Source organism: Lontra canadensis, unplaced genomic scaffold (genome assembly GCF_010015895.1).
Source record: "Lontra canadensis isolate GAN:19392208 unplaced genomic scaffold, GSC_riverotter_1.0 scaffold50, whole genome shotgun sequence".
NCBI lineage: Eukaryota > Metazoa > Chordata > Mammalia > Carnivora > Mustelidae > Lontra > Lontra canadensis.
In genome coordinates, this window is record NW_022631044.1 from 2,489,032 (window position 1) to 2,516,178 (window position 27,147).

The following is a 27,147-nucleotide window of genomic DNA, read 5'->3' on the forward strand; positions in this document are numbered from 1 at the left end:
GTGTCTTAGATTTGAAGAAATACAGTAATGCCAATGTTTATTTTCACCCCTCACTGTCAAATCAATACCTGGGCTTATATCTTTCTGCCTTCACTTGAGGCCTGACTCAAAAATCTTCCTTGTGCTCATCTGTATGACTAGCTTCCCGTGTCATTTCTTCAAGCAAGAGGTATCCTGGGAGTGAAGATGACTGAGTGTCCAGGATCTGATATTGTCATCTTTCATTCCCTTCTTCCTAAATCTTATCAGTAGTTTTATGGGCTCTCAGGAAATTATGAAGTGGGAGGTCCTATTTTAAGATTTGTGGATTCACGTATTTATGTCCTCAAGTCTGATGTTAAGAGACCCATTGCCTAGAAATGAGTTTGATTAAAGGAGTACCCACTTTATAACCTAGATGTAGGATTGGGTTGTTTTCCTTGATAATTGTCCTTTTATATCTTTGATCTTATGTGAACTGATTATTAAAGTAATTGCTGTGGTCTGCTAGTACAGAAATTGCCACATGGTATTAAAAGTCACCATTCATTGTATGTACACTGCATCTATTTCCAGCAAACCTGTGGTTTCCTCATCACCTTTTGCTAGAAACTATTTTCCCTATGTATTGCATCTTAGGGGACTTGATTTCATCTTATTTGAAAACAAAGGGAAGGAAAAAGCAATTAGAAGTGTCTTGAGAAACGGCACTTCAGAGGAATACAGATGATCTGGAACACTTGAAAGAAGCACGTGCTTCTTGTAATAATCTTCTATAGGAATCACAAGAAAAAAGTCGGAACGTGACTTGGTTTCCTCTGTACAGTACAAAAAGACACAGCTTCTAAGAAATAGGAGAGGACAGCCAGCCTGAAGGGGCTGAGGGGAAACTGGACATAAAGGAAAGTGTGCCACAGATAATATGTCCCATGCTATCATGAGAAGCACACTCGTTCACAGAATTAACGTTGGTGAAGTGGGAAATAATGACAGACTGTCAGAATGCAAGGAAAGTGTCAATAATAAGACTAATGAGAGGAAAATGAAAAATTTAGAGAACAGAGATTCAGCATCCTGATAACTGGTAACTGGTGATCCTGAAGGAGACATCAGAATTAAGTTAATAGAAGACTATCTTGAAGTTAAAAAGAAAAAAAAAAGACTATGTTGTTCAGGGTAGGCTGTCTGCTGTAAGAGCAAGCTCAGCATCTCCAATCAGATGCTCAGTAGGCTGCCTTCAGGGACACCATGGCTCCTTCCATTTGGTGGCTGCACTATCCCCAAGGGCCCCGGAATTTCTACAGGATCCTCTGCATCCAGGAGAGAGGCAAGAAGGCATTTCTGCTCTTAATGTCCTGGGTTACAGGTGATGCACATCACTTCTGCTTATAACCCATTGACTTATATTCCACTTGGCCCTTGCGAGAAGAAAGAGGGGAGGCTGGGAAATTGGGTACTCAGGAAGAAGAGCAGTGGGTTTGGTGAGCACATGGCATTGTCCTTGATGCAAACACACACACACACACACGAAGAAAAGTTGGAATTGTTCCTCCCTTAACACCTTCACAATAAAATCCAAGCCATATAGAATCACAGGGAGCATCACAGAGCGGAGAAGGTCAAACAGTATGCCTCCTGTTTTTTTTCTATCTTTGTGCTGACACTCTGTGACAGTCTGAACCCCCCCTTCTCAGGCTTTGGGGATATCTCTGCATGGATATCCAGAGGCCAGTAGAGTTTCCCATGGGAGCCTTTAGACCGTCCCGCCCTTTAACATGTTTCCTTACCAACCCTTCTTCCTGGGCCTGTGAAGTCTTCTTTCCCACACCCCAACTCAGCAAGGCCCGAGTGTCACTGTGGTTGTGAATTTTTATAGCTTCTTTCGTCTGGAGAGGGGTGAGATGGTGTCAGATTCCTTTCTAGTTCCAGATGCAAGGTGTTCTTATAATTTTCTCTTTTGCCCAGTTAGGGAAATGCTGCCAACAAAACAGTTCTGACCTGAATGTGCTAAAAGAGCATTTGTTTTCACCTCTGTGGCCTAGGATGCACTTTATTCCACTAGACAGAGAAGGACACATCATCCCGTAGCTGTTTCCTAGATTTCTTGGCTGGAAATGGGACTGGCGGGCAAGGGTTGTCCAGCCACGGGGTTCAGCGGATTACGTTTCACCTTCCTAATGAAGAACAAAATGTTCTCAGATTAGGTCAAAAATCAGAACCCACTGTTTTATGTTGGAACTTGACCGAGGTGAAGCTTTTCAAAATACAGTGTCTTTTGGTCTTCGGTGCAGTCTTGCCAGAAGTGAAAGGGAAAGATGACTGCTTAGAAGTATCTGTGACTGGATTCTAGGACAGCCTGAGGTGTGGAACAGTGAATCCAGGGAATGTCCATTCAATTAGACAGTCTTTTTGATGAGCTTTTATCCACAGAGTGTGCAAGTTTGGCTGACCTTTTCACTGAAGGGACTTAGTATTTAAGGCTGAACCCGGCCTTCCTGCTCCCTCAGCATTGCCTCTACATCACCAGGGTTTCCTGAATCCCCCTTTCTTTCCCCTTCATTGAAGCCATGGTCTTATGATTGGTGGCAGAGATATCCAACAAGTGGATTAAAGCTTAACGCTGGAGACTCAAGGTTGGGGCCTCTCTGGAACCCCATGGTTCATGAGCCTCTACCAGAGCTCTGTGCCCCCAATACTGTAGTGATCTCTCTATGGTCCACACCTTGCCCCAGCTCCATCGTGGGCCTTTTGAGAGCAGGGATTGTGAATTAGACTCTTTGGTGTCCCCATGCTGGAAATCGGAATGAGAATTATCCTTTAAGTGGCTGGCTTCATCCTTGAGGCTTCTTCAAAGAATATGAAGCCTGGACCTCAGGCTTTAGCTATTTGCTGATTTCCATTCCCCACCTTCCTTCCAGGTCTCTTGCATGTGATGGAGGGGAGGAACTCTTGGTGAAGTGGCAAGCGAGACCAGGCTCTGGAACCAGATAGGTTCAAACTAGGCTCTGCCCTTGAATAGCTCTGTAGCCTCAACCAGGTCACTCCATTTCCTGGAGCCTCCAGTTCCACATGGGAAAGCCAGTGCAGTGAGCCCTGCACTACAGTGCTGAGAAGGGCCCAGCACACCCCTACCCATCTGGGTTTAACAGCCCAAATTTTGTTGATTGAATAATGGCTTCCTTCAAGATCTAACCCAGAACTTTGGTCCTCATAAATGTGGATCCTGGTGTAGGGGGGATGGGGTAACCGGGTGACAGGCATGAAGGAGGGCACGTGATATTATGAGCACTGAGTGTTCTATGCAACTGATGATTAGCTGAACTCTACTTCTGAAACTAATGATGTGCTCTTTGTTGGCTAATTGAATTTAAATAAAAAAATAAATGTAGACCCAGAGTTTCCAGTCTCCTGTTCTGAAAACATTGAATACATACATTTATTTTCAGTTTCCTTGTGTGTGTATGATTATACAGGAATACATATATATATATGTATATATATATGTGTGTGTGTGTGTGTATATATAGGATATACATATATACAGACAGGAAACTGAAAATAAATGTATATATTCAATATATCTATAAATATATATACAGGAAACTGAAAAAATATATATATCAAGAGACAGAAAGAGAGAAATATACAGATATACACCATCATTTCAGAGATGGTCTGAAATGAATGTGTTCAATGCTTGTTATACACACACACAGTTTTATTTGTATTCATATTTTTCAACTTAATACGACTATGGGCCTCTCTACCAAGCGGGAACCAAATCTCACTTCTTTTGGAAATCTTTCCACTCATGCCCAATTCCAGTACTTGCTTTACTCTTGGGCATGAGTAGATACTCAACAAATAATTGTGCTTGTCCAGTGAGAGGGAATGGGACTGATTTTAAGTGCTGAGAGAAAAGCCTGGGTCCATTCATTCCACAGCAGTGCAATTTCTGGATAATACAAGAATGAAAAAAAATTACCTACCAACCATTAGGTCTGGGGCCTTTTAATAGAAGGCTTTTAAAATTCACTGGACTTTTCTGGGAAAGGATGCATCAGGGATGCTCAGAAATGAGCACTTCTTAGACTTGCAGCAGTCTGGGGGTTCATGGATTCCTCCTGCCCAGGGGTTCCAGAGATGGACGGAGGGAGACTGTACCATTTCTCTCCTTCCTCCTTCTCCCTTTCTTCTTTTAAACTATTTTTGTCCTAAATGGTCACAGCCGTTGATACCTAAAGTAGGACTTGGGAAATTTGGAAACGTGTGAAGAAGCTCATGATAGGCTTTCCCCAGAATTCCGCCCTGCAGAGGCGTGAGCTTTCTCTTTATCTGAATACACCAGGCAGGGTGTGGTCCAACCTCTGTTTGGCAGGTTCCCTTTACTCTGCAAAGTAACAGCAAGGCCACAACTGTCTCCTCTCTCCCTTCTGGAAGTCTCAGGGATCGGTGAGTGTGGGTTCTGACTTCAAGTCTAAGGCTTGGAGCAGATGCTAGGCTGGGGGCCAGGGGCTTTCCAAGGCTGGCACCACCCCAGGGGGAGGCCATGCCCATGGCGGTGGTGGGGGTAGCCAAGAGCAATTGCTTGAGCATCTTTCCATTTTGGGCTCAGTGTGCTCAGACTGTCCGTTCCTGTAGGGACACCTCCCATCGGCGGGGCAGGAGATACGCACCTGCGTCTCTTAGGTGCACATGGAGCTTCCACAGCTTCTAATAAAAAGTCTCACAATGTGGGCATCTGTTACTCTCCTTCTAGACCTTCTGTTCCCTTTATAGCTGCTAGGAATGACCCATAGAATATAATTTTATACTCCAGTGATTACATATACCTGGTCTTCAGTGGGACAGGGAGGAAAATGACTTGTGACTGAGTGATGATTTGTGTTCCCCAGCTGCTCTCTGAGGAGAGTGAATCCTGGCTGGAGTATTTCCTGAGTAGGGGTCAAGGGTGTGAGGATGCAAACTGGAGATGCTGAGAGGGAGCCACAGGGCTCCCCTGAGCAAAGAGTTGAGAGTTTGGGGGCAGAGAAGGGGTTGCTGGAGGGAAGAAGTGAATGAGACAGATAAGGGGGCACAGCTGAATTTTGGAGGACCAAAAGGGTTGCAGCTGATGGCATGTGGAATCTATTGTTTTCTCCTCTGTCTCCCTATAATCAGTGTTATATTGTGAAGCTGGACTTGTTAGTTTAAGAGTTGTATTCGATTGCTAGAATTCTGCTTCCAAATAGGCAAGAAGAATGGCTGCTAGAGAGGGCCCAGCCATTTGGGGGTCATACAACAAAAAGATATTTTGTTTTAAAGGAGGAGATTTGGGCACTAAGGAACCTACCATGCTTACCTCTACCAACATTTGGCACCTTACTAGGAACTGTCTCCCCACATGGTTTCATGAGCGCCCCTAGGGCCTCTTTCCCCTCTGGGACCCCAATGCTGCTTTGCAGAACCCACCCAACTTGCAATGCACTGTTACTAGAGATCCATTCAGCATCTACCTGGCACCAGGTCTTATGGCAGAGCATGAGGAACAGAGGAGTGCCACAGACACAGGCCCTGCCTGCTAGGAGCTCATGGTAATAGTCTGTTGCTGTCAGATAGTAAGTGGAACAAAGGAGGTGAGTGAAGGTGATGTGAGAGCCAAAGGGACAGGGGTGTAGGTGGGAGGCTTCCAGGAGGAGAGGACAACCTGAGTGGAAGGGAGAAGGAAAAGAGGAAATTGTTCTCTGGGCAGAGATCAGCATGGACAAAGGCACAGAGGTAGGAACTAGCCTGGTCCCTTCCAGGTCATGTAAATAGCCCCAGAATACCCATGAGAGGCAGGCGGGGTGCGGGCGGGCACTGAGATACTCGTGGGGCTTTGTGTGCCAGGTAAGAGTCAGGATAGCATTCTACAGGGTGGTAATCCTCAAGAGGAAGGAGGTGGGCAAAGAGAAAAGGGAGGGGCCCTTCCCTGCCCCCCATTCTCTGATTGGGGATGGATGGGTTTGAATTTCCAGCATGGAGCATGTGTTTGGTTTGAAAAAGCAAATTGAGAATTAAAACTTTATATTTGATAAATGTAAAAGGATACCTGTCGCAATCTAAATTTGACTGAGTTTTGGCTAGAGGAGCAGGAATTGGGGAAAAAGAAAGTGAAGGAATACTCCCCAGGTGATGGGAGCCTCAGGTGGGATTTTAGCAGGGTGGTGACAGGCATGGGCCAGTTTTGCACTTTTAGAGCAATAACTCTGGCCACTGACTGGATGGTGGATATGAGAGAGGAAAGACTGCACAGACCATGAAAGGGTTGGAGAGATGGCAGGCATGATTAAGGGCCTTATGTTCTGGGTAGGGAGATATTTAGTGGACAGAAAACCAGATAACTTGGTGACAGAGAATGTGCACAGGGCGAGAAAGGGAAGAGTCAGGCTGCATTCTACAACTCTTGCTGGGACGTATCCCACCAACCCTTGCTGGGTAGTGTCAGGGATGGGAGACTAGCTGGGGGAGGGAGGCTCTGGTGGTTGGTACAGGGTAGCCTGGTTCTGAGAAGTCAGTTTTAAAGTGGCTGTGGAACATCTGACTGAGCAAAGGTCCTTGAGCATCTGTGACTTGTCCATGTTCACACTCTAGTGGGCTACCATCTAGGGCTGGGATCCTATGTCCAACTCTTTCCACCTTGCAGCCCAGCTTGACTGGACATGGAGACAAGGAACAGGTGGCCCTGAGGTGTTAGGCCTCCCAGGAGGTATCAAGCACCCTGGGGGTGGGTGCTGCTCTTCTCATGATATGGAGTAGCCCTTGCTTCTTAGCTCTGTCCCAGGGGTGTGAATGGTTGGAAGGTAGGTTCTCAAAACACATGCTGGGGAAACCAAAGGCTGAATGGATGGTGATGCCAGCCTCGACACTGCAGCAGGTACAGGCTCAGAGGGTTGTCACACCGGGGTCCCCTGAGGTCCACCCAGGGTGACAGCTCAACCCCAGTTGCTAGACCCTTTGGAGTGGCCCTGGCATCATGCCTCTTTCTCATTAAGAATTGGTGCCTGTCCTGGCCCTGCTTAGCCTGACTGTGCAATCAGAGATCTGATAGTTTTGGTACCACAGGGGAATGTTTTACAACATTTGCCTATGATACCTCCTAGACATGTTTTCATTTTAATCAGGGGATAATACTGTAACCTAAGGAATGAAACTCTAATAGTGGAATTTCAACACCAATAGAGATTGGGATGGGAATTATTGTGTTCACTGTATACTTATACTGTATACTGGGGGACAGATGCCTGTCTTCTTACAAAATGGCATAGGACACTTCTGGGGGCAAAATATTAGTTCTTTCCATGGACACAAGAAATAGCTCAGACTCTGAAAATCCAAATCTTAGCAAGCTATGGCCATGAGGCAACCTCATATTTCTGTGGCACAGGCTGCTGGGGAAGGGGAAGAAACTGGTGCTTCAGGTAAGACAACTTATGAGGCTGCAGGATTAGTCTTTAGGGGACAGCAGTGGTCACCCCTCAGAAGAACAGCACCCAGGGGTATGTCAGTAAACCCTGCATAGAGCCAGCTGGCCCTGGGAAGGAGGGCTCCCTTTCCTGTTGGTGGGCATTGGACAGAAGCAGCATGAGGTTGTGCCTGTGACCCTGTTCTAGCTAAAAATAAGACTAATGGGAGGAGGACCCCAGCTGACAGCTGGATGTGCAGAGCATAGAGAAGAGGTTATGGAAGCAGCTGCCAGGTCCCTGACTAGAGTCATGAGCATCAGGACTGGGCTCAGGGTATCCTGGCTGGGCTGAGAAGGAAGTTGTGCCTCAGTGGGTATGCACTATCCTGGCCTTCTCAGCCACACCGTACCGACCATGATGGATTCTCTCTGCCCCTCAGTGGGAAGTCCAGTCTTTCCAGATGCTCTGCTGTAGGCAGTGCTGGAGCTGAACTGGCCAGTGTGGAAGGACGGGCGGGGACTGGCCCCAGAGCCATGTGGCAATAAGAGTTGGTGTCCAGGATGCTGCCAGCCCTGGGGGAGGCAGGCCTCCTTACTCTGAGCAACAGAGTGCCCCAAATGGAAAACCATCTCTTGTGGTTTTTGTTTGTTTAAATATTTTAACAATTAACCCTTTGAAGACCTTGATCCCCAGTATTTTTAGAGTAGTAACTCATCCCTGTTTGTAAGATACTAATGCTTGGTGAAATTGTCTTGAATCCAACTAATGGCCTGTGCACCTCTAAAACCCTTCTGCTGTCCTGGGGTGTGATATCCTTCAGGCAGCTTCTGCTTCTGCTGCTTCAGCTCTCCGAAACGCTCTCATACCGGTGTCTGTGAATTGAGTAACAACTAGTGAAGTACTGGGGGGTGGTACCAGGAAGGGGTCATAATGCCTTCCAGCCTGGCAGGTGGGAACCCTCCGGGCTCATGCAGGAGTTCCACATCCTGTTTGCTCCTCTGTGGAGAGCAGCTTCTCTCCTCAGGTCCTCGAAGCCAGGACTCTGAAGAGATTTTCCAGTTCCTCTCTTTGAAAAGAATTTTGGTCCTACTCATAAAGATAATGAAGATTTCTGCGCCTTTCATAGACATAATTTGCTTTTAAAATAAAATTTCATTTCTAGTTTATTTTTAAGAATTTCTCAGCAGTCCTGAAAATAAATCAGCACGTAATGGTACTGCAAAACCGGGGTGAGGAGCCCTGGTGGTGCACACAAGACCCTAATGTTCGTTGTTTGTGTCTCTCAGCTTCCATCCAGATGTTTGAAATCCAGTAGATGTGGTCGGCGTCCCTGAGAACGACGCGGGGTGCACGGGCCGAGCACTGAGAAGCAGCAGCCTGGGACGAGGCTGGTCCAGCCTCCCGGTAATTTGTTGGCAGTTTTTGGTGATGGTGGGGGGTGAGGCACACTTTTTGTTTGGGTCCGTCTCACGAGGATGAACTTCCAGTCACCAGCAGGATTAGGGGAGTCACTGCCATGGGTTCCCCCAATCCTGCTGACTTGTGGAGCTACCATGGGATCTGAAGGACTTTAGAAGGCGGTAGTGCAACCCCCTATGGGGGCAGAAGCCCTTCTACGGCATTGTGGAGTCACCTGATTCTGAGGAGAGAGTGCACCGCCTGCCTTCACTGCCTGACCCACCTTCCTGTTCCTGAGCAGCTCCTGCTGGTGCAAAGCTGTCCATTGCACCCTCCACTGAATCCTTTTTACCTCCTGGGGGCCCTGGAGGCTCTAAGGAATCAGCTCAGTTCCTCTTCCACATGGCAGCCCAGCAGACATTTGGGGACAAGTGGAGTGGAGGAGTGCAGGAGGGTCTGGAGCCAGAGACAGTCCTGGTTGAGACCCTGACTCCATTGTTATCTGTGTGATCTTGGGCAAGTTAGCTAACCTCTCTGCAGTGCAGTTTATCTGTAAAACAGCAACAATGACATCTGCCCAAGAAGTAGTCCTGGGAATGAAAATAAATCATGAATAGGAGTCGCCTAGTACTGGTCCACCACCAATTCTCTGATGCAAATGCGTGTCCTACGGTTCAGCTCAATTCTGACACTGCTGAGTTCGGGGCCACACAGGTTACTACCACAAGTTAAAGGGCAAGATCACCAATCAAACTGCCCCCACTTCAGAAGCTACAAGTAGGGTGCTCAGGCCACTGCACTCGTGACTCACTAGGCTATAAATTTGAGGGTCTCCATGCTGCCCTTTAGTCGCTCACTCCCTATAACAACTCACAGAACTCACTAAAGGCACTGGGATTGTGATTATAGTTTTAGTAGAAAGGATTCAACTCAGGAACAGCCAAATGGAAGCAATGCACAGGGCAGGGCCTGAGGAGGGTGGGGGATTAGAGCAGAGCTTCTGTGCCCCCTCCTTATAGAATCTGGGTGCATCACCACCCCAGCATACCAATCAGGAAGCTCCTCTAAGCCTTGATATTTTTAATGGTGGGCTTTATACTACTAGGCATAATGGTTTAGAGCAACTGCCACTTGTTTGAACTCAATCTCCAGCCCCTCCCCCACCTGTCCTCCATGGTTTGTGGGGACAGGGTGCTCAAGTTCCAACCCTGTAACCATGTGCTTGGTCTTTCTTGGTGGCTAGTCCCTCCCTTGAAACATCGAAGGGCCCACCATGAGTCAACTTGTTAACATGGATTCAAGTTCCATGAAATGAGCTCATCATGAATAACAAAAGACCCTCCTAATGTTTTTTGGATACTTTAGAAATTCCAAGGTTTTTTGAAGTTCTGTGCCAGGAACTGGGGAGAACGGCCAGATATATTCTTTACGATATCAGACCTGGCCCTTCGAGCAGTGGCCTCTGATGCTCACCACTCTGCTTATCCTCTTTGTTGTGATCTCCAACTTGACATGTTCCCAGTATTTGGTCAGAGAACTAGTCATTCTCGTCAGTCTTTTTCTGGATGTTCTTTTTGTTAATATAGCTCAAGATTGAATTAGTTCTTTGGACTACAACATGTAATTACAGTCATTGAGTATGCACCTGTTTACAGTTGAATCATGAGCCTCTCATTACTCGAGTTCCTAATGCTATAATAATTCCAGCCCCTAAATGACACATAATAAGAGCAAATGCTTAATAGCACTTGATACACACCAGGCACTGTTTTAAGTACTTCACATACATTAACTCATCTACATCCTCACAACAGCCTAAAGAGGTAGCTAAATAGTTCAATCCCATTTTATACACAGGGAGACTGAGGCACAAGAGGTTAGTAACTCACCCAGCAAGACAACACAGTGGCATAGTTAAGATTGGAACTCACCGTCTTCTTGTTCCAGAGTCCATGCTTTTAACCACTAAGCCACACTGCACATAACGTTGGCCACCTATGCAACACTTTGGAAGAGAAGGAAGGAGCATGAAAGGATGCTCCTGGTTCACAGAGTCAAAGGGTGGTTTCCTCTGGACCCCATTGTTATGGTGAGGGTGTCAGGGCTTCCATTTTCTACCCCATTCCCATTGGAGCATCTGGAGTAACCATCTGGGGATGGGCTCTGAGAAGTGCAGGCAGGCCTAGGGTACATGTTGGTGTGGACTCCCTGCCCAGCAGGACCTGGGCTTCTTTGTTCCTTGTGTTTCAGGGAGGGAAGTGCTACTTCAGGCCTTCACAGACCCATTCCTGGGAATGCAGCCATTCCCAGAGGAAGGAAAGAAGATTTAGGCTAGAAATAGAAAAGATTTAGGCTAGAAACATTCAGTACTGGGCTGTACTGGCCAAAATGACCCAAATCCCAGAGAAGCTGAGAGTTCAGGGGGCTCTGGAGCTGGTGGGACCTGGAGCCATGAGAACACAGGGCGTTCATCCCCATGTGCATATCCATGGTACCCATTTGGAGGTTGCTTGTTTTGTTTTTAAAATAACATCAAAGATCAGGACTACAAAAGTGCTAAAGAGAATTTAAACAGGAGGGGCAGTGCCTCTGGAAAAATGTCTGCAGCGCTGTCTGCCCTGGAGAGTCTGGCTGGTGACCGCATGTCTGCCTAGCTCTGATACATTGTCTTTGTCCTTGCTATCCCTCACCGCTGCTTATTATTGCAGGGATGAGGCTGGCCGAGAGCATGGTGGAGGTGAAATGTTCTGAACTCGCTCTATGCACAGGGGCTTGACTTGAACCTACAAGGCAAATGTCAGTAGGTCATGTGTGTTCTTTGCAGTTGCCCATTTTGGCATTTGGCTTGAGGGGTGGGGAGACAAGGATGGAGGAGGAAGGCCTCTTGCTCCAGGAAACCCAGATCCTCCATCCTTCTGCATTTTCTACACGAATCTCTCTCTCTCCATATAGTGTAGAGCTGGAAGGGGCTCCAGAGTCTGTTCTGTTCACTCCCTTATTTATAGATGGACAAAAGGAGACCCAAAGAAGAAAATTACCCCCTGCCCAAGCCCATGAAGCTAGAGAATGACAGAATGAGGGTGATACTGTAGACTCTGACGCTAGCCCAGAGCTAATTCCACTGGAAATATCCCTGATGGACTCAATCACTCTTTCTCCTCTTAGATGAAGAATCTGGCTTGAGTGTTGCTAGGTACAACTTCAACCATTCTAGCAACCTCTAAATCTGTTTCAAATCTTTCTTTAGAGATTTTTTTTTTCTTTTGGTTTTTTTTTTTTTTTTTTTTTTTGGCTGCCACTTCCAGAAGATGCCTCCTCCATACTCTATCACTCACAGGCAAATATTTCATCTACAGGACTGGTAGGCATGGTGCTGGTTGGGAGACATTGGTGAGGGCATTCATAAGGAAATAATTAATTAGTGAAAGAATGAAGATGAGGTGTCACAGTTTGGCAGACTTGCAAAAGCAGGTTGTGGTGTCATTTGGAGCACTCCTGCTGTCTCAGGTCAAGTGTATGGTGGCAGGTGGTGACTGGCATTGGAATATGGGGCCTGGACAGCCATGGGAAGTAGCAATAGTGTTAGAAGATGAGGTTTGTGCCATCTTTAGCTGGCTAAATGGCCGACATCTGGAATGGATACCATCCAATACACGGTACAACTATTAACATCTAGCCAGTGGTATTTCAACTCTGGCTGTCAGGGAGCTTTTAAAAATCATGATGTCTAGGTCATACCCCAGACTAATACACTAAACTCCCTGGTATCAGTATTTTTAAAAGTTCCCCAGTGGATTGCAGCATGCACCCAAGAACCACTGCTCTAGGCCAAGGGTTCAGGCTATTAGCTGAGGGACCCTGTACATGTACCCTTCCTTGAATGTGCTATTTGCTGTTCCCCAAAAGGGGAAAAATAGGAAGGAAGGAAGGAAGGAAGGAAGGAAGGAAGGAAGGAAGGAAAGGGAGAGAGGGGGAAGAGAGAGAGGAAGGCAAGGGAAGGGAAAGGAAGGGAAGGAGGGAGATATGGAGGGAGGGAGGAAATATGAAAGAGGGAAAGGAAGGAAGATCATCTGAGTGTTCAGGGCTGATGGGGTAGGTTCCCACTTCTCCCACAACCTAGTGGTTCACCCACCTGCCTCACTCAGAGGCACTGTAAGTTGGAGGGTAGAATCCCTCCATGGAAGGAGGTCACAGCTCAATGACAACAAGACTATGCTTTACTGGCTGCCAGCAAGGCCTCTTGCATAATGAACTGCTGGCTGTAAGGAAGGTCAAGGTTTGGGCTAACCAAATGGGCCAAGGGGGAAGAACAGATGAGGACAAGGAGGCAGGAGTGCTCTAAGAGAACAAGAGAGTATTCCACATCCCCTTGGAATGCAAATGTGAGCTCACAGTGGTAAAGGGAGGGAGGGCAGGTTAAAGATGAAAGCCATGTGTCCCGAACCCCTGTAATGCTCTTTTGTTGGCATCTCTCTACTTGTGTTCAAAAGCTAATTCTTGTTCAGTCAAGGCACTTGCCTTTCTTTGCTGAGAAGGGGATCACACAGCAGGGAAAAGGCTAGGGCTTTGTTAGGCTGCCCTGGGTGTCAGAAGGCTCATAACCCAGATTGGAGAGCCTAGTGGCGCTGACACACAAAAGGAGACTGGTGTGGCCAAAGCCCCACAGCTGGGAGGTAGAGGCTGGAGCTGCAGCCTGCTTCTTCAGGAGGGCTCTGTAGTAAGAGAAGACATTCCTTCATTCACATCAGGCCTTAGGGGAAAAAGCATGCTTGAGTAGAAAAAATAGGGGTCCCAGCCCAACTCTCCAAAGGCTCCCCTCGTCCTCATTCCAAGGATCAGGTCTAGATCTAGTACATTAGTAAGTACTGATGCCCAATACATAGTTTTACACTATGTAGGTATGCAGCACAGAAATGATGCAAAAGGTATGCAGGTCCTACTTGCGGGGTGGCAGTGTAAGTGCGGCGGGTTGGCCGGGCAAGGGTAGTGGGCCCGCGTGCCTGTGCCCCATTTTCACTAGGTCGGATGGTGTGTTGGCGCCCCCTATCGACCGGCAGCCGCCGGCGCCCTGCCCTCCACACAGCCGCTGGGCTCACACCCTCCTGGGAAGAGCCGCCGGCCACGCAAATCCCACGAATCCAGCCCCTCCGCCGGAGGAAACTGTACTGGGACCCGCGCTCCCTCTTGTCTTCTCCGTAGGCTTCCAGGAGCGGATTGCAAGCCCACCAGGACAATGAGCGAAGAGACTGTCCCCGAGGCTGCCTCCCCGCCGCCGCCGCAGGGGCAGCAGTATCTGGACCGCTTTTCTGAGGACGACCCTGAGTACCTGCGCCTTCGCAGCCGCGCGGCGGACCTGCGGCAGGACTTCAACCTGATGGAGCAGAAGAAGCGCGTCACCATGATCCTGGAGAGCCCCGTGAGTGGGGTCCGCCCCGGGCAGGCGGGGGAGAAGGAGGAGGAGGGAGGCCAGGGAGCAGGCGGCGCCGCCCATTGGTCTGGCTGAACCTGAAAGATAAACAACCCCTCTTCCACTTGCTCAGTGTTGCCGCAATTTTAAGCTGGCTGAGCAAGATGGGCCCTGCGCTGTGGGGTTTTCCTTCTCTCCTTGGCCGCTCGTAGATGGCAAAAACCTGGTTTATGTGCAGGCGGTTTGGCTTGGTACTGGGAGGGGGTGGGTCCGAGAGACAGGAGTCCTGCCTCAGTTTCCAGGCTTCCCCAAATTTGTAACAATGGACTAACAGGGATATTCCTGTAAACCGGAGGCCAGCAGGGAGTGCCACGTGGAAGGCTTGGGGCCCCCTTTTTGATCACCACAAAGAACTCACTGTTGGGGCGGTAAGGTTGACACGCATGGGGCAGAGGTGAAGAGGGTCTGGAAGCCCCAGGAGGTGATGAGAGTGAAGGATTCAGGGTGCTATGGGCCAGGAAGGGAGGGCAAGGCCTGGCCCCAGACTTGAGGTCAGTTGGTACCTACATGGCATGGAGACAGACCTCATCCTTGAGGCTAGTGGTGCTTTGAGAAGAACAAAGCATGGACCCAATGGACCGCTGAAGTGGGAGGGTGATGTAGGCCCTGGGTGAGGAGAGGAAGAGCAGGGTGGAAGGAGGCAGTGGGAGTGTGAGGCCAGTAGAGCTGGGGGGACCCTCAGGAAACAGTGATGATACTAGGGACTGGGAAGCTTGGGATGGAGCTGGCATCTCCAGGTGCCTGCCAAGATGGGTTCTGCCTCGGTCCCCACTGGGCTTTGGAGAGACAGGACACGTAGATGGGCCATGTGTGACCCTGTTTGAGAGCACACAGTGAATGCTCGGGCTTCACAGAGGACCACTGAGGTAATGGGTCTGAGGTCTCCATGACAGGTGACACTGTGTGAGGAGCCTGGAGGAATATGGCAGGTACTAAAATCTTTGGGATAATGGAAAAACTCCAGGGTGGGAATAGGAGAGATGACAGGTGTGATAGAAGTGGCAGAGTTAGTACCAACCCAAGTTGCGGGCCTGAATGTGTAGGACTCTATTCTCAGGTAAGAAGTGGGACAAAAGGAGTTCATGTTTCTTCTGTCCTTTTATAGACTGACCAACACCTGGAAACCCCCCCCCCACCACCACCCGTTTCCTTCTTAGTGTTCCCTGCTGCCACCTGGTGGACAGGCATGCCTTATTTATAGTCTGAAAAGCCAGGCTTAGAAGTGGAAGTGACAGGGAGGACAGCACATCCTTCAGTATCTGAGGAAACTGAGGTCCAGAAGGACCACAGGCATGGCTGATGGACAGGGAAGATGGCACTCTTTTTCATCCAGTTTGCTTTTTAAAGTGTCTCTTAATTACCAAAGTGAAGCCCTGCCATGTCTGATGGTCAGTGTTGGGGGGTTGGAAGTAGGAGGGACTTCTTGAGTATCACTTAGACCCAGGGAGGACCTGGAATCTGGATTATTGCCCACAGGACATTTTTTTGCTTCCCAAACAGCAGTTTGGGGAGACTCCTGAGGTCCCAGTGGAGTGGGACCTCAGGAGTCTGTCAGTCCCTTGCTGACCCAGGGGATGGAGTGGGCTCCTTCAAGAGGGGTCCTCAGTCTCCCCCATGAGACCCACTGGGGGGACCAGCACCGTGGGGCCTGCTTCAGTCTTTCAGGGAGGAGCTGGAAGGCCTGATCCAGGAACAGATGAAGAAGGGGAACAACTCCTCCAACATCTGGGCCCTGCGGCAGATCGCGGACTTCATGGCCAGCACCTCCCACGCAGTCTTCCCAACATCTTCCATGAGTACGTGGGGAGCTGGGGAGCTGCCAGGAGCAGAGGTGGAGGAAGTGAGGTGGGGAAGAGAGGGTTGGTTGCCAGGCTACAGAGTGAGTGGTGCAGCTGAGTTAGCCGACCTGGGGGAGCAGCCAGAGAGGTACCTGGCTCTGCTTCTGAGGCTGCTAGCTTTAAAGACCCACAGGGGAATTATTCCTGGTGCCCAGAAGTACAAGGGGGATGGCATCTTACGGGAAAACCTCTTTCTGGTTCTGTTGGGGGAGGGGACAGGATGACATGGTGTCACCATTCTGAGAGGCAGGGCAGCCTCTATGTGACTCTTCCTTCCCCCTTCACAAGTGGGTTAAAAAGAAGGGAGGAGCTTTGTAACTCCAAGTCTCTCACATGGCCTCTGCTTGAGGACCCAGGAGTGGAGAGTGCAAATTCTGCTCCCTGTTATTGTAGCTGTGGATACAGAACTGAAGGACAATCTCATGTGCTAGCAGCAGCCCCTGACTCAGGCTGCTCTTTCCTCAACCTCCTGGAGCCACTCCCTTGCAGATGGAGTGGTAGGAATGGGAGGAGGCCGTTGAAGCCAGTATCTTGGTGCCCACAGGGCAGGCCAACCTAACTCCATAGACAAGGACGCAAGCAGCCAGGGCTGGAAATGAAACCCTCTTCCTGGGTCTCAAGTTCTCAAGTTCTGCGCACAACCTTGAAGAAACAAACATCAAAAAACACTTTCCCGGGGGCTCCTGGGTGGCTCAGTGGGTTAAGCCTCTGCCTTCAGCTCAGGTCATGATCCCAGAGTCCTGGGATCGAGCCCCGCATCCGGCTCTGTGCTCAGCAGGGAGCCTGCTTCCTCCTCTCTTTCTCTCTGCCTGCCTCTCTGCCTACTTGTGATCTCTCTCTGTCAAATAAATAAATAAAATCTTTAAAAAAAAAAAAACACTTTCCTGGGGTGCCTGGGTAGCTCAGTGGGTTAAGCCCCTGCCTTCGCGTCAGGTCGTGATCTCAGGGTCCTGGGATCAAGCCCCGCATCAGGCTCTCTGCTCAGCAGGGAGCCTGCTTCCCCCTTTCTCTCTGCCTTTCTCTCTGCCTACTTGTGATCTCTCTCTCTCTCTCTGTGTCAAATAAATAAATAAAATCTTTAAAAGAAATCACTTTTCCTCAACAACAAATACAGGATTATGATGAAAAATTCAGAAAATAATCAAGAAGGGGAAATTAAAATCAATGTCCTTTGTTCTTACAACTACAAACTATTTTCAGTATTTTGGTGTATATCCTTCCAGCCTTTCTCGCTTTTTTTAAATTTTATTTTTTTTTAAGATTTTATTTATTTATTTGACAGAGATCACAAGTAGGCAGAGAGGCAGGCAGAGAGAGGAGGAAGCAGGCTCCCCGCTGAGCAGAGAACCTGATGCGGGCCTCGATCCCAGGACCCTGAGATCATGACCTGAGCCGAAGGCAGAGGCTTAACCCACTGAGCCACCCAGGCGCCCCCAGCCTTTCTCTCTTAACATGTATAAATTAGGAAAACAAAAATGGAATCGCATTATACATGCAAGTATACATGATAGCTTTAACATGTCTTGACTAATTTTTCACGTAATAAAACATGATTCTGTAATACAGTGTTTGGTGAGAGTATGCTATTCTGTGGTATGACTGAATATGCCACAGATTATTTTTACACTGTTTCCCATTTTTAGACTTTTAAGTTGTTTACAACTTTTTGCTCTTATGAACAACAGTGCCATAAATCCTTTCATTTATTCTATGACCATTTTCTAAAGACAAATGACTGGAAGTAGAATGGCTGTATTAAAATATTTGCATGTTTTAAAGACATTAATGCATAATGCCACATTACCCTGGAGAAAGATGGAACCAATTTACATTCCCGCCAGCAATGCAGTGTAGCTCCCTTTTCCTCCCCCTTGATCTATAGTATGTTTTATACCATCCGTTTCATCCTCCTGATTTGATAGGTGATAAATAGTCCTTTATCTGTGCTTTAATGTGCATTTATCTGATCACTAGTGATGTTGGATATATTTTCATATACATGCTAGGATGATTTTATTTTTGTAGTAAATTGCCTGTCACAACCAATCCTTGCCAATTTTCCTACCCGCGTATTCTTTTCTTATGAATTTTCAAATCTTTATAAATTGGGACTATTTCCCTATTATCTGTCAGATATATTTCAGTTTTTTCCCAGTTTCTCCTTTGCCTGTTTTGTTCGTGTTGTTTTTGTCTTATAGAACTCTTTAATTTCCATGCAGCTGAATCCATTGTTACTTTCCTTTGTGTGTTCTTATTTTGATAGCACACTCAGAAACACCTTCCCCGTGTTTTATCATCCCATGGGACAAATACCCTTAATTATTTAAAAAAATAACTTAAGAATTATTCTGTCAAGTCTCCCCTGCTCCCACCCCATACTCAAGAATTCCCTATTGGGATTATATTAAATAAATAGATTAATTTGGTGGAGAATTTATAAATTTACAATTTCATATATTTGAATATAAGCTTCATGGGGAAAAAGATACTTGTATGTTTTGTTGACTGCTGTATCCTAGAATAGCGTCTTGGACTTAGAAAGGTAGCTGGCACAGGGTAGGTATTTTTAAAACATTTGCACAAATGAATTTTAAGTCTGTTCAGAAATGACGTATGTCTTCTCTTTATTTGCTCTTTTAAAAATGTCCATTAAAGAAGGTTAGTAGTTCTTTTCTTATAGTCCCTCCTAATTTCTTGTGAAGTTTGTTCTGGAAATTTTATATAACTTTGTTATTTTAAGTGATTTTTAAAAGATTTTATTTATTTATTTGACAGAAATCACAAGTAGGCAGAAAGGCAGGCAGAGAGAGGAGGAAGCAGGCTCCCCGCTGAGCAGAGAACCCGATGCGGGGCTCGATCCCACGACCCTGAGATCATGACCTGAGCTAAAGGCAGAGGCTTTAACCCACTGAGCCACCCAGGCACCCCTTAAGTGATTTTTTTCTCCATTCAGTTTTCTTTCTGGTTATAGCTGTCATCCAGGGAAAATAGCTTCTTATGGAACTCTTAAATTCTAATAACTTCTCAGTTAATTCGCTTGGGGTTTGTACATAGAAAAATCCCATAACCTGCAAATAGTGATCATTTTAAATCCTTCATTCCAATATTTACCCTTTGGTTTCTTTTTCTAGTTTTCTCACTGCATCCATTAGAACCCTCAGAACAATGCTTAGTAATAGATTAGAGAGTAATCATCCTTGTCTTGCTTCTGACTTTAATAGAAATCCTTTATCACAAGAGTTTGAGTTCATTATTGTGTTGAGGAAGTATCTTTTTATTCTAGTTCAATATGGGTTCTCAGAAATGGATGTTGAATTTTTATAAAACGCATTTGGGCATTTATTGATTTCTCTCTCTTTGAACTATTGATGTGATGAATTATGTTAATAGATTTCTGAACATTGAACTCTTTTTTCTTTCCTGAAATCAGTTATTCCTGCTCTTGATGCATTCTTTTGAAAATACGTTTCTAGATTTGATTTGCTAGACTTTTGTTCAGGATTTGCATATTCATACATGAGGTTGGTCAGAAATTTACTTTTGGGGCAGTCTTCATTTAGTATTGGTTTTAAGGCTAAAATTTCATAAGATAAATCAAAGTGATCCCCATCCTTCTCTTTATCCTGATGGAATTTAAATAAGATAGGAAGTCTCTCTTCCTAGGAAGTTTATTACTCACTTATAAAGCCATCCATATCTGGTAAATTTTTTATAACATTATTTTTCACAGTTTCATCAGGTTTCTAAAAAATTTATTTTGCTCTATCTTGAGTAAATTTTGATCATATGTTTTAAATAAAAAATCCATTTCATGGAGATTTTCAGAATTATTAAAGTGACTTACAATATTGTTTCTATCATTTAAACTTTCTGCTGTGAATGAGATGACATCCCATTCTTATTCCTGGTGTTGTGTATTCCCTCTTTCTTTTATGGCCAATCCAGATGTTGGTTTATTCATAGATCTTCTCACATAAGCCAATTCTTGGATTTCTGTAATTGCCCTACTAATTTTCTAGTTTCCCAATTCATTGATCTTGTTTTTCTATTCATGAATTCTTTTCCTTAACTTTTCTTTGGTTTATTTTGTTATTTTTGTATTTTCTGAAGCATAATAAAATGGATGCTTTGTTTTCATATTTAATTCAATAACAAAGACATTTTAGGCTATGAATTTTTTCCTTTCCTCTGAGTGTAAGTTTCATCTTATCCCATGCATTTTGATATAATATTTCCTTTATTGTTAATTTCTAGATAGTTTGCAGTTGCTGTTTTGATTCTATTTTTAATCTTAAAATTCTAAGATTTTATTTTTATTCTATTTTCATCTGGAAGTGTGTTTTCTCATTTCCAAGTCGTTGAATTTGCATTGTTTTAAGGGTTTGTTGATAATGTGTAGTTTGATTGCATTGTGTTTAGAAAATGTGGCCTATGTCTATGTTGGAGATTTATTGAGATTTTCTCTGTGTCCTAATTAATATCATTTTTTAATAATATGTAGGTATAGACTCTATCTCCAAGGCATAGTATTTAATCTGTATCTTCATTTATTTTTTCTTATTTTGTAAAGAAAGAGTGTCATGTTGTCTTTCGCTGTATATTTAATTAATGTTCATTTCTCTTCATATTACTGGTAGCTTTTGCTTTATATCTTGATGAAATGTTATTCAAAGTGTAAATGTTCTTTATAGCTATAGCTTCATGGTGGATTATATGTTTAATTCATGTAAAATGACCTCCACAGTGGCCCTCCCAGTCATGGCCCCTGCTGCCTGGCTTTGTCTAGGGAGCGTGTGCTTTTGCTCTGCCCCCTTTCTTGCTGCCAGGATGAATATTCCAAAGGAATATGGCTTTCCCTGATTTCTACTTTGATGATATTATGACCTCTGTTTATTTTTTCTTTATATGCAACCTCTGTTTATTTTCTTCTTTTTTCTCTGCTACAACAGAGAAATCTGAAACAGCAGGTTTTTTTGTTCCTTTGTAGGCAACCAACATTTTTTTGGGTAGATGTTTGTGCCTTTTCCTCCCTTATCCTTGTATTTCAGAAAAGTGCCAGGAAGCATATAACTGTAGGCTTTTTCTCTTTATGGACTTTCCCCTGTGGAATCCTTATAATTTATTTACACAGGTCTGTTTTTGAGTACAGAAATTTTTTCTATTATGTGAGTGCTGATTATTTGTATGCTGGCTCTCTGGTCTTGGTCTCCCAGAGGTATCCTATTCTTTCTCATCGTTTTCATGTCTCTGTCTTTATACTTTTTCTCTTGAAAGAGAAATAGAGCCGACTGGCATTCCCTCTGCCTCACTGACCAGCACCCATCAGGAAGAAAGCTGGATACCTAGAAATCTGATTAGGGCATGTCCAGGGTATCCGAGTCAGGGAACGTGGAGAGGGGAAGTTCCAAGAGTCATGAGTTCAAGCGCAGATAGATGTTCTTTGACTAGCTCCATTTGCCTTAGAATTTTGTGGTTGTTTTTGTGTTTTTATTTTGGTTCTTTTTTGCAGTCACGTATCCATCAGTCTTAGCTTCCCTGGGGTCAGTTAGGGACTTTTCATCTTTTTCTGTGTTTCCTTAGGTCCCCTGAGTAAATGGACATGGTTAGATCTAAGTCATAAACCTGGCGTTCAGTCATCTTAACTTCTGTGAGGCTGGTCAGAATAAGCATTCTTTTTCTTGAAACCCTGAGAGCAGAGGCTCTGGGACACTTGTGGAGCCTTCTGGTCTCTTCTGCTCTGGGTCTGTGGGTGAGGTAATATTTACAGCAAAGCTCCACAGAGTGAGGGAAGGAGACACTGATACAAGACACAAAGGATGGGATGGCATGTTTTTAGACCTAGTCTGGCCTCCTGGCCATCTCTGGGATTCCATAGTTAATTTGTAAGAGAAGGACTTACAGAAGTCTGGGTCTAAAGATCCTGCCAGCAATAGCTCCCCTGCTTGGCTTTGTCTGAGGGGCTTATACTTTGGACATGCCTTCCTTCTTGCTGTTAGGGATGAGGTAAAGAGGTGATTGCTTGTCTGGGGAATGTGCAGAGCACAGGAAGGGATCCCAGACTGGTCAAATCCAATGAGAAATTGTTGAATTTGGAATTTCGTGGTTCTTTTTGCCAGTTCAGCTGAGCCTTTGGACCACTTCTTTCTCTGTCAGCTTTGGTTCCTGGACACATGCCCTGGACGTATCCCTCCTCTGATGGGCACAGGCTTTTGGGTGCATATTCCTGACATGGGTGTTTTGAGGTCTGCTCTGCTTGCCTTGTGTAGCCCCAACAGTACCTGGTCACCCTTCACCTTTGCAGACCATCTCATCATTTCGACTAATGGCAAACCTGATGTAAGACATAGATCACAGTGTGTAGTAACAAGTTTATTGAGATGACGGAAGCTTCTAAAGGGTCTTTAATCCATTAAAGTTTTTAGTGGGATGCTGGGAGAGGCAGTGTGAGGAGACATCATTTTAAGCCAAAACCTTTTCCTATTGATTCTTTTATTGGTTTCTAGACATCGACAAATTGAAAGTCTTGGGGCTCAGTCAGATGTCCTCTTATGCCTTCCAGAGGCACACAGGGAATGGTCATCATTTTTAATGGGACAGACTGGGCACCACCTCTTAGACTTCTTACAGGCCCTGAAGATAAGACCATCTAGCCCTCTAGGCCCATTTCCAACTCCCTTCCATATCTCCCATTCCCACAAAGAACCATAAATAACCATGGGACTGCACATCCAGAGGGGAGCAGATATGGCCCCCCTGAAGCCTGAAACCCTTCAGCTAACCACAGTGACTTCTGGAAGTTTATGAATTGTCAGAAGAAGTTGACGAATTTACTTCCTGGCTGACTTGGCTTTCTGATTTGCCCTGTTTCCAAAGAAAAGTTATATTACATGGTATAGTTTAAAAGAATAAACAATAGCACGTCTGATAATTAGCATCTCCTTCATCAAAACTAGCGATGAAATATGCCTATATTTCCACTCAGAAACTTATTCTTGCTTTTGTTCAATGTCCATCTTTAGGATTTATTGTAAGCTTGGCATCCCGAGACATCTTCATTCTGTGGTTTGAATCTTGCCATAATTTTTGACCAAAAGCAATGCCATGAATAAGCAGAAGTCTTCCTTGGGCATAGCTATCCATTCTGTGGATTTTCTCCCCCTGGATGAGGGTCAAAGAGTATTTAATTCCCTGCCAATGGAAGTCTCTTGTGCAGTTGTAGCGCCAGTGAGAATGTAGAGGGGACTAGGGCGAAGAAGGAAGGGGGGCAGACAGCAGCCCTGACCCTGAGAGCTGCCCTGTCCCCACCCTGTTTCTCTGCAGACTTCTCCATGATGACGCCCATCAATGACCTCCACACAGCTGACTACTTGAACCTGGCCAAGCGCGAGCGGAGCATGCGGTGCAAGATCAGCAGCGTTTATCGTCTCCTAGACCTCTATGGCTGGGCCCAGCTGAGCGACACCTACGTCACGGTGAGCAGAGTGTCTTGGGGTGGGGTGGGTGCTGTGTGTGGCCCTGACAAAATCCCAAGGGGAGCTCCTGCCTGTAGGCATGGCCATGCACTGAGCCCTTCCAATGTTTCTAACCACTGTGGCCACCTAAAATAGACAAGCTTCCCATGGCCACTTCCCTGGAGCAGGAGCTAGGAACTCCTGGATCCTATTTCCAGGGCTACCCTTGATCATTGGGAGATTCCTCTTATAGGTCCATTGCTCCAGTTCTAAATAAAGGCCAGGTCCTTTTCATCTCTCAGGTGCTGGGGAGAGATAAGGGTTCTTGGGAGTTTTAGGTGTAGTGGATTCAGGGGAAGAAGGGATTCATGCAGAGGGTCCTTGGAAATGACCCCACTCTCTCCTTGCCACTGAGAACATGTGTCTTCCCTTCAGCTGAGAGTCAACAAGGAACAGGATCACTTCCTGATTAGCCCCAAGGGAGTTTCTTGCAGTGAAGTCACCGCATCCAGCCTGGTAAGTATAGTCTAGCCTCTCGCTGCCCATTGCTTCTTGAAATGACAGCAACCTACAGTGACAGGTCATCTCCAGACTAGCCATTGCTGTCCTGTCCCTCATGGAGCTTGTGGTCTGGCAGGGGTGTAGAGAAGACACACAGCCCCAAAGCAGGATGCCCAGAGCACAACCCAAACATGAGACCAGATATGAGCGCAGGCAGCCAGTGCAATAGGAGGGAGGAGGGGGCGGAGATGGGCCTGCGGTCCTCTGTGCCTGCGATTGGTCCCCAAAGCCTGGGAATGGGAAGGCCTTCCTAGTTTGGGGAATATATTAAAACAACAGCTACCACTTTGTCTCAAAGCAGTGCAAGACTGGCTTAGTGCTTTACCATTAGCAATAGCTTCCAGGACCCCTTTGGTTCTCTTGTTCCTTTTAGGTATAGTAGGAAGAAACTTCCAGAAGTTGGTCTTAATCAGCAAAGATTCCTGGGTGGGAAGAGGAAAACAGTAGAAAGGACTGTCTTACAAGCAGAAGAGGCCCAGGGGATCTTAGATGCTTGGGCTGCAGCTGCTGTGCTGTTCGCCTGAGGTCAGAGGCCTCTACCAAGCTTGAGACAGTGGAGTCCAGGTATGCAATTAAAAGAGTCAGCTGACAAAGTGACAGAATATCTAGGCAGGGTAGGACCTTGAGGGCTGCCAAAGCCCCTTTACAGGCAGGAGAGGACGCTGGTGCCCAGGGAGGTAAGTGACTTGCACAGAGCCACCTAAGGAGGTCATGGCCAAGCCACATTAGGGTCAAGGAAGCACAGGCTCTGCCTTAAAGGCATTTGTGACTAATTGGAGAGGCAGGCAAGACAATGATTAAACTCAGTGAAGAAGGCTCCCATACAGCAGGAAAGATGGAGAGCCCAGAAAAGGTGCAAGGGGCAAGGGAGGAACATCTGGGTTGACCCGATGGTGAAGGAGCTAAGTCCCCAGGAGCCCACAGGAGAAGCAGAGGACGGTTTGCACAAAGCCAGGCACATGCCACATCCTGGTGCACTTGGGAGGACAGTGAGGGGCTGCGTCTGGCTCACGTATTCAGAGTCTGGAAGTGAGGCTGAGAGGGGCATGGGGACCAGATGATACGTGGCCCTAAGAGCATTGTTATGATGCTTTGGCTTTGCTCTGCTGGACGTGCAGAGCCGCTGAAGCACTGTAAGCAGGTGAGTCTCTCTCACACACACACACACACACACACACATACACACACACACACACACACAAATGTGTGACTGCTAGCCATGACATATACTAGCTCCTTGGCTTCAAGAGCAGGTTATAACAGTGACTAGTTTCTACCTGTCCTTTAAGATCTAGCTTTTGGGTGATTGGTAAATGGGTATTTATCATACTATTATCTTTACTTTTGTGTATGATGCTTAAAAATTCAAAATAAAAAACAAACCCAAAAAGTTTCAGCTTAGGTGTTACTCTCTGGGAATGTTTCTCGGATCCCCCTCTTTTACTGGGATCAAAGACTCCTCCCATCTGCTCCTAGAGAATTCTGTGATTCACTCTTTTCTAGCATCTCTACCCAAAGTGTGTTCTGTGGACCAGCAGCACGGGTATCACTTGGGAACTTGTCAGAAATGGAGACTCCTGGGTCACATTCTTGGCCTGTTGAATCAGAATCTGAAAGTTTTTTTTTAATTTAAATTTTAGTTAGTTAACATACAGTGCAATATTGGTTTCAGGAGGAGAATTCAGTGATCCATCACTTACATACCACACCCAGTGCTCGTCACAACACATGCCTTTCTAATTCCCATCACCCAGCGAGCCCTTCCCACACCCGCACCCAGATCCTTCCATCAACCCGCAGTTTATACTCTATTGTTAAGAATCCCTCACTCCTTTTTTCCCCTTCCCATATTTCATCTGTTTTCTTTCTTAAATTCCACATATGAGTGAGATCATATGGTATTTGTCTTTCTCTGACTGACTTGTTTCATTTAGCATAATACACTCTAGCTCTATCCATGTCATTGCAACTGGCAAGATTTCATTCTTTTTGATGTCTGAGAAATATTTCACTGTGTGTGTGTGTGTGTGTGTGTGTGTACACATCTGCTGGTGGTTCTGGCTGGCCCTCAACATAGTAAGGCAGTGGTGTTCACACACACACACTTCACATCTTTATCTATTCATCAGTCAATGGACATTTGCGCTGTCTCCATAGTTTGACTATCGTGCCCCTTCAAATCTGTATTTTTGTATCCTTTGGGTAAATGTCTAGTAGTGCAATTGCTAGATCGTAGGTTAGTTCTAGTTTTAACTTTCTGAGGAACCTCCATACTGTTCTCCAGGGTGGCCACCCCAGGTTGCAGAGAATCTGCATTTTGACTGGATCTCTAGGTGATTCTTACACCCAGTCAAGTTTGAGAAACTCCGCTCTAGCGTTTTCGCTGCTGAATTATACTCAGCCAACTCTCCTGTTAGCCTGCTCCTCAATCCTGGAGGCAGTGGGTATGGCCCACCTCCTGGGAGAGTCCTGAGTGCCCCCCACCCCCGCCTGTCCCCACCCCTGTGCCTCTGAGTTTCTCCTCCCTGTCCAGATCAAGGTGAACATCCTGGGAGAGGTGGTAGAGAAAGGCAGCAGCTGTTTCCCCGTGGATACTACAGGCTTCTGTCTGCACTCGGCGATCTACGCAGCCAGACCCGACGTGCGCTGTGTCATCCATCTGCACACACCAGCCACTGCCGCCGTAAGTGTCCGCTCCCAGGCCAGCATTTCTGTCCCCAAGGCTGGCAGCAGGCCCATGCTGCCCGCTTCTCTGAGGGGCTCCCTGATGAAAGACTTAAGCCTCCCCAAGCTAGTGTCAATCTCCTTATTTAAAACAGTTCTGGAACGTTTTCCTGGAACCTAGGACAAGATGAGGAGGGGAAACATCCAGTGTGGTCACCCTAATCCTCTCCATTTTTCTAAGCACAGAAGTCTTCATCTGGGGACATGAGGCAAAGATATGCAGTGTTTGCTCTACTGTGTCTCCCTTCCCCCACTACATACACTCACAAATCCCACTTACCCGAGTGACAGCACCTCTTATGTTT

The 27,147-nt window shown here is 46.3% G+C and overlaps 1 protein-coding gene across 1 annotated transcript in view; it reads left to right on the top strand.

Moving 5' to 3' along the window:
* Positions 1-27,147, top strand: part of ADD2 (adducin 2) — a 101,421-nt gene that overhangs the window by 48,357 nt on the left and 25,917 nt on the right. Inside the window, exons 2-7 of the mRNA XM_032873689.1 lie at positions 8,690-8,806; positions 13,999-14,217; positions 15,926-16,064; positions 23,427-23,578; positions 23,993-24,073; positions 26,652-26,801. Of these exons, the coding sequence (XP_032729580.1) occupies positions 14,035-14,217; positions 15,926-16,064; positions 23,427-23,578; positions 23,993-24,073; positions 26,652-26,801 (705 nt within the window). The 5' untranslated portion in view covers positions 8,690-8,806; positions 13,999-14,034. The remainder of the gene's footprint in view (positions 1-8,689; positions 8,807-13,998; positions 14,218-15,925; positions 16,065-23,426; positions 23,579-23,992; positions 24,074-26,651; positions 26,802-27,147) is intronic.